At 39.3% G+C, this 13,658-nt stretch overlaps 1 protein-coding gene across 4 annotated transcripts in view; it reads left to right on the top strand.

Annotated features, from left to right (window-relative positions):
• Nucleotides 1-13,658, top strand: part of CRIM1 (cysteine rich transmembrane BMP regulator 1) — a 198,558-nt gene that overhangs the window by 27,966 nt on the left and 156,934 nt on the right. For 3 of the 4 annotated variants that reach the window (XM_032178495.2, XM_032178498.2, XM_032178497.2), the window contains exon 2: nucleotides 13,022-13,195. The exons of the other annotated variant lie outside the window; for it this stretch is intronic. In XM_032178495.2, coding sequence (XP_032034386.1) covers nucleotides 13,022-13,195 — 174 coding nt within the window. The remainder of the gene's footprint in view (nucleotides 1-13,021; nucleotides 13,196-13,658) is intronic. 4 annotated transcript variants of the gene reach the window in all.

Raw genomic sequence — 13,658 nt, 5'->3', positions numbered from 1 at the left:
TTGTGGCCTCCTGTGTGTTCAGCACAGAGTGAGTATGGAAATGAGGGAAGCAGTTTCTGCTCCCAAGAAGCTCAGCAATGCCTTAGGATAAGGGAAGTGCTGGGGGCGGGTGTGCTGGAAAGAGAGAGGGATGGGTGGGAGAAAATTGGAAATCAGACTTCTTTGAAGAAAACATATTTAAGCTGGGCACAGTATGGTAATAGCAGCTTTCTAGGTAGACAGGAGGAAAAAAAAGTGTTCCTAAGCAGAGAAATGGGATCTGTAAAGGCCCATTGGAGTGAACATGCATAGTAAACTCAGGGAATCAGCTGATTGAGTAAATATTTATGAAGGCCCTACTATGTGCTGAGCCCTATTCCCGGTGCGGAAGATACAGCAGTGAACAAGACAAAAATTCCTACCAACTGGAGCTTTCTGATAGACAGAATCAGCCAGATTAGCAAGGAAAATATACAGCATACAAGAGGAGAGAAGTGCTATGGAGAAAAATAAAGCTGAGAAAGGGGACAGAGACGGCCACAGTGGTGTCTGGTTTGCAATTTTAATGGTCTGCCAAAGTCTTGCTGGAAGTTGAGTTTGATTGAAGACCTGAAGGTGTGCTGGAGTGAACCATGCACACACCTGGAGTAGGATATTCCAGACAGAGGGAACACAAGTGCCAAAGCCTTGAGGCTGCAGTAGCTGGGGAGGGGAAGAACAGCTGTCTGCACAGTGGGAGGTAACTGGACGGTCAGCTAGGGCTAGGCACAGGCTTCATTTATCAGTGTGAGGGGTCAGACTTGACCCTGTAGTCAGGGGAGTGCCATCATAGATTTATAGATACAGCTTGTGCTGTCATCTCTGGGACCCCCAAAGTGAGGACCCAGTGAGTTGGAGCTGAGTGTCTGTTAGGTATAGAGGTAAGATACTGCACAAAGGAAACTCCAGTTTTGTGAGAAATGTGTAAATATGTTTTTCAAACATGTTCTTAAGACTTCTTAATCTTTCTATGTTACTGTTGTCTGGTTTATTTCCCATGAATGTTAGGGATCAGATCACTGCTGTGTAAGTAATAGTCCACTCAAGGTATTCATATTCATTTCTTGACATGGCCTAAGGCAAGAGTCCTGCTTTTTCATTGTCCCCTAATTTATATTTGCTTCTTTCTGGAGAGTTTTAAAATGAATTTCAAGGATTTGATGCCTTTAAAATCAGTGGATCAGGCCCTGTGTTGCGAGATTTCTTAATAGGCCACAGTTGTCTCTGTGATTCTCATTTCTAATTTATAGCACTACTGTCCACCTAAACATACATGAATCATGTGGATCTTAATGATGTTTTAAGAAAAAAGGTTTTGACATACACGCCAGACTTCCACTTAAGATGAAACTGAGCAACTAGGAAATGGTATGCCGTACATATGAAGCAATGTTCATTGAACATTGGTGGCAAATTTTGTTTTGTTGCTGGGACCAGATTCTTGGAGTGTGTAGTAGGAATAAATAAGACCAAACATAATCTTGCTTCACCAAAAAAAAAAAAAAAAAAAAATCAAAGGTTTGGGTTTTTAGGCAAGATATTTAGGGAAGATATTTCTTTGTAGACCAGTATTAGAGTTAATGGCAAGGATCAGTCATATAATTGTTGGAATTTATATCACTCTCATTTATCTTCCACTTGGTTTATTCTGAAGACTTCAGATAAATTATTAAGGTAAAGTGCACAGCAGTGCTGAAGTTGATTTGTAAAAACATTTCTTGCAAAAATGATTGCTAGCTGATTTCACAAAGTTATCCTGAAAAGATTCCTTATTGCAACTTCCAGATCATTACACATTTTAAAAACTATTACTTGCTTTTCAGGAGTATTGCTGTATATGAAGGTCTTAGCAAAGAACCTCTTATTTTCCTCGATGATAGATTAGTTGAGATCGTGTTTATATTGGTGGGTTTTCAGTTCTGATGGCTCCAAAGGTGCTTCTGCAGCTCTGTTCCTTGGCTGCAAGGTGTCATAGAGGGGCCTCTGCTTGTCCTGGTGGTTATAGGACCATCAGCAGGGGTCTCCAGGCCATATTACTGGAGACGGACCTCACCAGAGTGAGATGGGAGAATTAGTGGTGTTCCTACCCGTCTTTTCCCTGATGCTCAGGTCCTCTGGATTGACATGAATTTGAAATTTTTCTCAGCCATTGACTGCCTCACTTTCCTGTTTCTTCAGCTCCTCGTGTCCCCTGCTGAGTGACAGCCTATATGGGATTTAGACCTAGGTTGCTCGGCTTCCCTCCTCAGTAAAACTGATTAATCCATGGAGAGTGCTTATTCCATTCTCTGGCACATAGAAAGTGCTCAGTGACTGTTAGCTGTTACCAGAAGATTAGTCTCAGGGGGTGAAATGTGCTTTATTATCTGTGCTACCTCTTCACCTAGTATAATGAAAAATGTATATGCTTCACAGTGCTTATTTTCAGAGCACCATGTGTATTTAATTGTTAGAAGGTCTAGTCACATTTCTTTTCACTCTAGTGGTTCACACTTTTGGATGTGTGCAATTCCCATACCTAGTCTTCTGGTTTACTCTTAGTGATTTGACTAACAGATTTTAGGTTAGAGCATCCATTAATATTTATAAAATGGTACTGTGCATTATTCATATCCTCAAGTCACATTCTGGCAAGAAGCATTAATGTGTGTCACATTAGCTAATTATTGTCATAATATACAGAAGTGGCAGAAAGGCAGATTAAAAGTTTATTTAAGTTATTATTTATTTATCTAACATGGTTGAGGCATATTATATTCATTCACTCTTTCGACATGTCATAAATATTGATTTATGAAAGTGTTGCTTGATACAATATTGAGGTTAAAAGAAAACTTGAGTTAATATTTCACAAGTAGGAAGACTGAGATTCAAAAATGTTTCTCTGTTATTTCTAAATAATTGACTTTCTTCCTCTACCAACAAACTTTCCAGAAAAAGTTTGCTGCTCAAAGATTCATATTGCTTTGATTAAATTCATGTGCTCGTCCTCTCTATCCCTATTTATTCCTTCTGCAGGTATTTATTTTGCTAAGCTACTATTTGCTAAGCTCTATGATAGTTCAGTGATGAAGAGTAAAAAGTAGATCCTTAGTTTCAAAGAACCCACTTCTGGTAAAGGAGATTAGATGAACAATTTCATTGTGCTGCTATAAGTGAAGTAATTTTAATAGATATGCAGTAGAAGTCCTACATTGGAAATAGTACTTAATTCAGTCCCTATAGAGTGGGGAAACTTAAAGTATTAACCACTGAGGAGGAGTTTCCAGTGCAGATGAAGAGAAGTAGCTTTCTAGGCCAAGAGAACAGCCATGAATGTCATGAAACAACATGGGACATTCAGGCAATTCGTAGTCACTAAGTCTTACTGGAGGAAGAAGAAGGCACGGCAGAGATGAAGTTGAAGAAGTTTGTTGGGATCAAGTCTAAACTGGCTTTGCGTTGTTCCGTGCCGGAGACTCAGATGACTGCATGTTGGACTTCATTTTGTAGACCATTGCTTTGCAACTCCATATCCTTAAGAAGTTTGGTTGGGCTGTTCTCTTAACACTCCTTGCTGGGTGTTATTTACATTAAAACACCTCTGTAGGAGGATAAAACACTCTGAACCAGGTATGTAAGAGACAGCTAATGACCTGGCTTAATCCAAGAATGTCTTTTTAGAGTCTTCCTGATGAAGAGATCAAATAGGAAATAATTAGACATTTCTCCAAAATACTTTTTTCCTCAACCAAGATTTATTAATTTTTAAGTAAGAGTATGTTTGATAACTGAAAATTGATATCCTTTGAAGCTGGATAAACATGCAGTTACATTTTTTACTGGACATTCAAGTTCAGAGACAGCTGCGTTGCTTAATCATGGCATGTGTCTGGATAGAAGGCTGATCTAGCACAGCACAAACATGGACCAGGGGAGAAGACCTGAGATTTTCCTTGGAAACTATTGGATTTTACTCTCAAAGCAGAGGGAATATAAGAGAGTTAAGTTCTGTGCCACAAAGTGCAGCTAGGAAAACATGTAAATTGGCATTAAATACCTTGGTTATTTAAAAAAAGTCGGAAATGGAGCCATTCAGTGTCTAACTTTGAGTAACTTCCTGGTAAAACCTCAAAAGAGAAAGTGATTGAAAAAAGAGACATCAGAGTATCTGGATGAGTTAACATGCTGTGTGAGACTACTCATCAAAAGCCATTTTTAAGATGTCTTAGTAATCTTTCTCAAGAACCAGTTTTTTAATTATGTTAACTGTTTTTGTTGCTTTTACTTTCTCCATAGATGATTATTTCCATTCTCCTTGATTCTTTGGACTTACTCTGTTGCTCCTTTTTCAAATTGGATGCTTAGTTCATTCTTTTTTTTTTCTTTTTAGCCTGTCTTATGCCCTGTGAAATTTCCCTTTAAACACTGTCTTAACTGTGTCCCCATCAATGTTGACATGTGGTGCTTCCATTGTTCTTCATTTTTAAGTATTTGGTAAGTTCCCTAGAAACCCCTCACATTAAAAAATCTTTTTATTATAGAAACTTCCAAATATATACAGAAGTAGAGACAGTTGTGTAATGACAGAGTGCTTCAACAATTGTCAGTTCATAGCCAATCCTGTTTTATTCAATGAGGAGATTTACTGAGACCTCAGCTAGTGAATCCTCTAAGAATGGAGATGCTGGAAAGGTCCTGGAAAGTGGTATTTATTACATTAAAAGACCTTTGACTTGCCTTACTCTGCATAGTGACTTCGTTTTCAAAACGAAGTCAAATTGGTCTGATAATGGAACATTATTTTAAATTTAAATTATGACTGCCATAGGCATGTGATTCTCTGGCACTGTTCCCAGTAAATTGTTAGCATTGTACAATTTCAATAAAGATGCTAGAATCAAACATGAGAATAAAGTCTAAAGGGGCCTCATGAATTATCCATTCCATGTTCTTTTTGTAATTAAAAAATTGGAGCTTAGAGAGCTAAATGCCTTGTTCAGGGTCCTGTTGTGAATGAGTGACAGAGCTAAGGTTGTGGTCTCCTGGGCCAAGACCCTCTCCATTACACCATCCCCCTCTGGGCTGTTTCTTCGTATACAGTTTAAGATGGCTTCTAGGTTAGGCAGAACTGTGAAGTAGGAGAGTTGTGTCCTGTAGCCCCAATTTCTCCTGTCCTTATCATTTCTTGTTTCGTGAAACAGGAAACTGGTACTTCTCTGTTGTATTGCTGAGATGTATGATGAAAAGTACAGCAATGGGACATATGCTTATTAACAAATATTTTGCTGTAAGTTGATTTATTATATTGGATCAGTACTGCTTGTTTTTCAGTGATTTCCTCACTTGGACATAATACAAATCAGTGTTCTTGTCGTTTGTTATACGTTTAGACATTTGCATCAGTTTAAGAGTTAGTCTTCAACAAATATTTGTGTTCACACTTTAGTATTCCATTGTTTGAAAGATTCAGGCTTTGTCCACTCTGGTTTATAGTTACATGTGCTTAAAATTGTTTCACTTTGTAGAAATGTCTGTAAAATACATTTTTGTAAGATGAATCATTTCTACTGATAACCATAAATTTGCCCTTCCTGCTTTGCACTGATTACGGCACAAGGAAGAGAAAGAGAAGGAAGCATCAGCTTTGGGAACATAGGCCTTAAGCTTGAAGCAGAGAGAATGAAAGCAGACTGTATTAGATTCCTCCTCGAGCAGAACTGAATGCCTGATAACAGCCAGCCAGGAGCTGGGGGAGTTAAGAGCAGCAATTTTACATTACACTGGAGTTTCTAGGCTGGCATGAAAAGAGATGCCAGTATTAGCTATTTGCATCTTCCTGTAGCCACTGGGATATGTGAACAGCTGGAGAATTAATTTGATATATATTCCCAGAAGCTTCTCTTCTGCCAACAGAATTCCATTACTGTGAGCTTCTGAGTGTGTACTGTGAATTCGTTTCTTGCTTTTTAATATCTGCTAAAGCATATTTCTGGTAAGTGGATTGCCATATAATGGGGCACAGCCATCTCTTGGTTTGGAGTAAACTCTATTAGCCTAAACAGATACAAGGTGGAAAAGGTAAGAATCTGAGTATACAAATGCCTTCCACCTTCAGGCTGGCAGAAATTTCATAGGAACACACAGTACTTTGTCCAGTGAGTGCACTCATACCTGAAATGTTTTGTTCCATGTTAGTGGGATTTCAGACACCAGCAAGCAGATGGAAAGATATGTTGAAGGGCATAGAGGTTGAATCCAGGACCACTCAGGCTAGTGTTGCCACAGCTGGTTACTGTAGCTCCTTAGCACAGGGGGCTGTATCCTCTGGAGCTGCTGCTTCACAGATCTGGTGTTGGTTATGCCTCCACACACCTTGTAAGAGGCCTCATCCTTCATATCCTTCTCAGTGCCCACTTTCCTGCCCTCAGGATGGGAACTTCTCTCCAACTAGCCTTTGCATTGAAAATCTTTCATGTCAAATGTAGAAGGAAAGAATTTCAGGCATCACCGAGAATATTGAAAGATATTCTTAGAGGAGAAAGACTAAGTCCAGGACAAGACTGAATGTAGCTATTGGAAATACAGGGGTTTTCTGCCTGGGCAACATATGTCGTTCACTCTTGTAAAGCAAATAAAAAAAGCCTCATATTCTGCAAAATCATTCATTACGCTAAAAATAAGAGAGCTGTTGGGAAAAAATAGGGTTGGGGAAGGTCACTCAAGACCTATGCAACTGTGTGCATAGAGGATAAATGCAAACAATAAGAACTCAAATAAAAATACTGGCCCAGGTAAGCTGCCCCTGGCGTTTATTTGCACCCGGATCTCTGGTAGCCCATCCTTTGCAGCCCTCCACACTCCGAAGCTCATTCTGCCTCCTTTCAGGGCACGGGGTGTTGAAGATGTTTACTTTGCATGTAGAACGGTGTTATCAGAATTAAACATAACATTCAGTAGTTTCTTCATCATTGTTTTTGTGGGGTTTTTTTTGTTTGTTTGTTTTGTTTTTAATACAGGGGCAAGTGTCTCCAGCCTTCTCATTTCTGCTTGCAGTTTCCCCAGATAGTTTAATATAGAGGACATTTTAACCACGAGAGCAGTCATTTCTTGCACTAAAGAAAGGAATTTAAGCAAAATTTTCAGCCTTTTCTTCAGGTCTTCCATATACTGGTAAGACTTTTAACTGTGAGAAAACTTGCTCCTCATATTTATTTTTATTTATTTATGTTTTTGGCAGAGTCTTGCTCTGTCTCCCAGGCTCGAGTGCAGTGGTGTGATTTTGGCCCACTGCACCCTCCACCTCCCAGGTTCAAGGAATTCTCATGCCTCAGCCTTCCAAGTAGCTGGGATTATAGGCACGCGCCACCACACCCAGCTAATTTTTGTGTTTTTTGTAGAGACAGGGTTTTGTTATGTTGCCCAGGCTGGTCTTGAACTCCTGGGGCGAAGTCATCTGCCTTTCTTAGTCTCTCAAAGTGCTGGGATTACAGATGTGAGCCACTGCGCCTGGCCACTTTTGATTTTTTTTTTTTTTTTTTTTTTGAGTTGGGTTGGAGTCTTGCTGTGTCACCCAGGCTGGAGTGCAGTGACGCGATCTGGGCTCACTGCAAGCTCCATCTCTGGGTTCACAACATTCTCCTGCCTCAGCCTCCTGAGTAGCTGGGACTACAGGCGTCCGCCACCGCGCCGGCTAATTTTTTTTTTTTCGTATTTTTAGTGGAGACGGGGTTTCACCATGTTAGCCAGGATGGTCTTGATCTCCTGACCTCGTGATCCACCTGTCTTGGCTTCCCAAAGTGCTGGGATTACAAGCGTGAGCCACCGCGTCCGGCCCGCTTTTGATTTTTTTAGAACATTAATGTGCTGGGAAAAATCACATGAGAACCAGCAGAACAGCTGTATTATACTGACACCATTTTCCTATTTACCAGTTACATATTAGCTAAATCACATTAAAGAAACATTCATTTTTATCGTTCCACGGTAACTGTTAGAAGAGGTACCCAGCATTCGTTGTTATTCCTTGGCCTAGGTGTACCTGCAGGACATGCTCTTTAGAATAGCAGTTCTCAAAGTGTGGGCTACAGACTGCTTAGAAGCCCCAAGCCCTTTTTGGGTGGTAAATCAGGTCAAAACTATTTCCATAATCGTATTAACATTTTATTTGCTTTTTTTTTTCCGCTTTGCACTAATGGTGCAAAAAAAAAATGGTACATAAAACTCCTGATACTTTAGTATGAATAGAGGTTGTGGCACTAAATTGTGCTAGTAAGTTATTGTATTCACCGTGTACTTTCAGTAAAGCAAAATGGTAAATAATTAAAATAATAAAATAAAAATTAGTTTCCTTGAATGTCCTTGATTGAAGCAATACAAATTATTAAGTTTATTACATTTCAGCCCTCAATTACACATCTTATTAATGTTCTGTGGGATTAAATGGGAAATACACATAAAGTAGTTCTGCTGCCTACTGAAGTACAGAGCTTGTCATGAGAAAAAGCGTTATATTTCAAGATGTCTTCTGAACATCCAAGTGGAAGTGTTGGTTTAGCAGTTTAATATACCTGGCACTTAGTAGTACTCAATATTGGACATATTTGAAAATATATGAATTTGAATATATTTATGAAATTAGATTTCTCTATTTTATACTTAGAGAAAGTAACTTATGTAATATCCTAATTTGGTATCTTGCAGAAATTATAAACTTAAAAATACGTTTGCAGAGGTACCTCAGTTGTCTTCACCTTTTAGGCTAGGAGACTACATCTTGTCACATTAGGGTACCAGGAAAAAACCTACTTCATATAGTTAAAGACCAGTACCTCTGTTTTTAACTTTTTTTTTTCCTGACCAGTCCAAGGAGAAACCAGGAACTGTTAGAGAATCAGAACCTTGATTCTTGTGCTGTGTATGTGGATTTACTTGGGAAAAGAGAGATTTTAAAACATAATTTGCCAACTGCTGTTAGCAGAACTCTTGGGCTCAGATTTGATTTCTATAATCAAACCTCATTACATTTTTGCTTTCAGTCCTTGTTGATTTTGTTAAATTATTTTAAAATATAATGTTCTGTAGTTGAATACCAGAAAAGCATTTGTCTCAGTAGCATGTTGTACTTGATCCTATGAAGCAGTGGTTGCTAGGGAAACCATTTCCCAAGAAGAAAAACAAAAGTATTGATTAGGAGCAGGCAGAGAATTGAAAGAGTTTACTCTCAAAAAAAGAAAATAAAAGTGTCTACGATGTTGTTAGCTTTAGAGTCAGAGATGCTTCCTGGCTGGACATAGTGGCAGCAATGTTTCTAGGGGGATGGTCACCTTCACCTGAGCATCTTCAGGTGAGTCTGCTGCTGCTGTCAGGAAACTTCTGCTGAGAAAGCAGCAGAAAACAGCAAGGGGCCAGTGGCCTCATCAAAGGCCTTTTAGTTGTGATTCCAGATTTGGGGGAAATGGTCTTCCTGTGGGGAGGCAGAGAAAAGCATCTGGCAGTGAAAACCAATTGGCTGTGAGATGGGTTGCTTGGAAGGACTGTTGATGCCAGCCAGGTGATAAGAGGTTGAAGTCTTAGAGCTGAACAGGGGGAAGAGAGTAATGATAGACGATGCCTAGTGAGAAATGTGCCCAGTATTCCAAGCATTTCTTTGAAATGTGTGCCTTGTACAGTGCTGTAATGATAAGCTTTTAAAACAGGATTTGTATTGTTTAAACATATTCTTTATATTATTCTTGAAACATAGTTTTCCTTGTGATGTTTTTTAATTAGGCACTTTTTTGTTAAAGACACAACTGCATTGACCATACCAGTGACATATATGTGTGTGTGTATATACACATATATGTATAATACATATATATGTATGTGTATATATACATATGTGAGGCTTCTTTGTCTACTGGGGAATTATGGTTTACATAAAACCACTATGGTTTTATGTAAGGGGGGACAACAGGTCTGTGCAGATGTTTGTGGGAGCACGGAGGATGGAGCCCCCTATTCTCCTGGGGCAGGTAGAGAAGGCTTCTCAAAAGAGGTAACATCTGAGCTAGGTTTTGAAGGATGAGCAGGAGATATCAGAGGAAGAAGGGAAGGAGGTATTCCAGGTAGACGACACTCCCGAGTAGAGCATGGGAGCAGTTCCTGCGGGTGTCTGGTAAGAGCCTCAGTGTGCCTAGAGCATTAGGATGTGAGAGGGACTAGTGAAAGACGAGTCTGCAGAAGTAGCTACAAGCCATGCCATGAAGAAGCTGATATTCAGCAGTAAGAAGCTGGGACATTTTCTTATTGCCAAGAGAGAATTACTGTGCAGGTTTGTTTTTTGAGGAAGATAGATCTGGGGACATTGTGGGGAATGAGGTGGAGAGACAAGAGAATAGTGGCAGGGAGCCAGGTTAGAAGACATTGTGGTAGTTCAGGAGAGTGGTGTCTTCAGGGAGTTCCAATTAGAATGGTGGGAAGGGATGTTTACTGTGGAAAAAATTCTGCAGTAGAATCAACTCAATAACTGCACGTATTTATAAGAACAGTAATAAAGATTTCCTCTTAAAACTATGAAGGAAAGGAGGACAAATATACATGGTTTTTCAGTAGTTCAAATGTTACTTGAATTTCTTAGAAGTTTTTTTAATTCCTAGGGCTAAACTGCCTTTCAGTTATAAATTTGCATATGTAGTCACAAAAATTCCTTCATGGCAAATCTGACTGAACGGTAGTAAAATGCTAGTACTACTGGCATGTTAACAGTTAAACAGAGATAAGAAATCACTTGGATGCACATTTTGTTATAACTGAAGACAATATCACCTTTTCTATGTTGAATTTTTTCAATATGGTGTTCTTTTTCTTCTTTTTCTGATTTTCCTTTCAGAGTACTTTACTAATTTCATTGTTGTCTTGAAGATAGGAATGTCCCTTTGTCTGTGTTATATGTGTGTGCGTGTGTGTGTGTGTGTGTATTGCTTCTCTCTCTCCTTCTCTCTGTCTCTCTCTATATATATGTTGTGTATATATATATGTACATATGTTACCATATATACATATATGTTGTTTCTCAGAACCAAATATAGGCGAAATAGGAGAACAGATTTTAAATAAAACATAAATTGTGTGTCGGTATAAACTTCAAATCCGAAAGATAATCATTTTACTAAAAGCTGAGGCTTTGATCAAATAAGTTAGCCTGATCTCCCGAAATCAAAACACAAGAGATTTTCTATTCTCCCTTTTCAAAGGACCGCCCTGAAGCTCTTTATGTAGTAGATGACATTCTTGTAAAGACCGCTTGATGAGAAAATTATTTACTTCAGTCAGGAAGAGCAGACTTTTGCTTCACTTATGCACTGAGTAATGATGCCAGCAATAAAAGCTAACCCTATAAAAATAAGAGCCATTTGTTTGTACTGTCTTTTTTTTTTTTTTTTTTTTTTTTTTTTTTTTTTTTTTTTTTTGAGACGGAGTTTCGCTTTGTTGCCCAGGCTGGAGTGCAGTGGCACGATCTTGGCTCACTACAACCTCTGCTTCTCTGTTTCAAACAATTATCCCCCTTCAGCCTCCTGAGTAACTGGGACCACAGGCACGTGCCACCACGTCCAGCTAATTTTTGTATTTTTAATGGAGATGGGGTTTCACCATGTTGGCCAGGCTGATGGCCAGGTGATCTGCCTGCCTCGGCCTCCCAAAATGCTGGGATTACAGGCATGAGCCACCACTCCCAGCCAAAAACAGATTTTTAAGATGGCATTTATGCCTGCCTTAGTTTGAGCAAGAGGTTTAACGTTTCTTAAATTCAAGTACTTTAAAAAATTCTCTTCACATATGCTTATCAGAAACATGTGTACTGTATAACAGTCAGTTCCCATTTCAGGCGGGTAAAGTATCTGTTAAAGATAATGTTAAGTGTGGAAAAAACCCATATAATGGCCCAAGGATTCATAGAGAGAATCTAATTTCCTATGAGGAATATTATTAAGAATTGAGCCTGCATTTGGTTCTGTCATATTCGTTGCATTTTTTGGAGCTGAGTCCCTTGATAGCTGTTTTTAAAATCTACTTTATTTATTGTGGTCTGCTCCATTCCATGATCAGAACCTGATTTGGTCTCAGCCTTAGTATTCAGTTACCTCAGCCTGTCACTAAACTGCAGCCCTTTAGTTTTGTTGTCGTTTCTGGCTTTGGGTTGGCAGTGATGGATACCATCAGTCTCCCCAAACGCATTAGAGGGGATACCCTCCATTGTAACTCTTTTGGTGGTGTCTGATTTTTGATGTTGATTATTAGCTGCCTAATGTAGTAAGTTGAAGAGCTGTTTTAAACCTAAAGTTGGTCTCTATCAATAGAGTAAAAAATTAGCTTTTTAAAGAGAGTCTCACCCTGTTTCCCAGGCCGGAATGCAGTGGCATGATCAACCTCCTGGGCTCAAGTGATCCTCCCGCCTCAAACTCCTGAGTGCTGGTACCACAGGCACACACCACCATTTCCAGCTAATATTTTTGTTTTTGTTTTTGTAGAGACTGGGTCTCACTGTGTTGCCCAGGCTGGTCATGAACTCATGGGCTCAAGTAATCCCCCTGCCCTGGTCTCTGAAAGTGTTGGTATTACAGGCATAAGCCACTGTGCCTGGCCAAAAAAGAGCTTTTTAAAAAATAATTTTGTAGATTGACAAATGTGACTCTTGCAATTGTATTGAACGTGAAAAAACCCAGCAATCTTTATTTGATATTAAACATTTTTAAAGGCATCTCAATTGTTGTAATAACACATAAGAGAAGTAGTGTTTTATTTCAAACCTTTGTGCATATAGCTATTTAATGCCTACATGGATGGCTATTATTTCAGTTTTCTCAGTTATTATGAAGAGATTGGGTTTCATTCATTTGTAAAGTTTCAGCCAGACTGCCTTTCACGAACTGATTTGTCAAAATTGAATGTTAATCTTGACATCCCAGTGCATTTTTGCCCTCAAACAGGCCTTTGAATGAAGCTGCAAACACACATTATCTGGTTGTTAATTGTTTTACAGATGAGAACTGGACTGATGACCAACTGCTTGGTTTTAAACCATGCAATGAAAACCTTATTGCTGGCTGCAATATAATCAATGGGAAATGTGAATGTAACACCATTCGAACCTGCAGCAATCCCTTTGAGTTTCCAAGTCAGGATATGTGCCTTTCAGCTTTAAAGAGAATTGAAGGTAAGCATTAATTTTTGTTAACCATCCAGTCGTAAGCCTTAGCATGATGTAACTCTGAGTAGTAATAGCATTTGAGCTAGAAAAGTCAAAGACGAGTTGACAGAGAGGGGTAGTTTGTATAATCCCAACTAAGATGCATAAAGTTTACCAGGTGCTGATGTGATGTGTGTGTTTCCGAGACGCTATGGAATGGCGGTGCTGTGGTGGTGTGAACAGGGCCCTCTGTGCCAGCCCTCCTAGGCCACCTCTGCATAATGGATGATTTCACAAGCGGTGTGCTTGAGATCAGCATCTGTTGTCACCAGGTCCATTCTGTTTGATTTACCGTAGGATGGTGCTCCATGAGGAGAGTCTGCTAATTAGAAATGTGGCTCATCTGGCATGAAAGAGTTATCTCTTTAGCAGAAATGGGAGAATTATGCAGTGATGATTGAAGGCTTAGGTTGGTTTTGCTGGAGGGCAG

The sequence above is a fragment of the Hylobates moloch genome, unplaced genomic scaffold (assembly GCF_009828535.3).
Source record: "Hylobates moloch isolate HMO894 unplaced genomic scaffold, HMol_V3 SCAFFOLD_15, whole genome shotgun sequence".
NCBI classification, from domain to species: domain Eukaryota; kingdom Metazoa; phylum Chordata; class Mammalia; order Primates; family Hylobatidae; genus Hylobates; species Hylobates moloch.
This window is presented reverse-complemented; position numbering and strand designations above follow the sequence as displayed.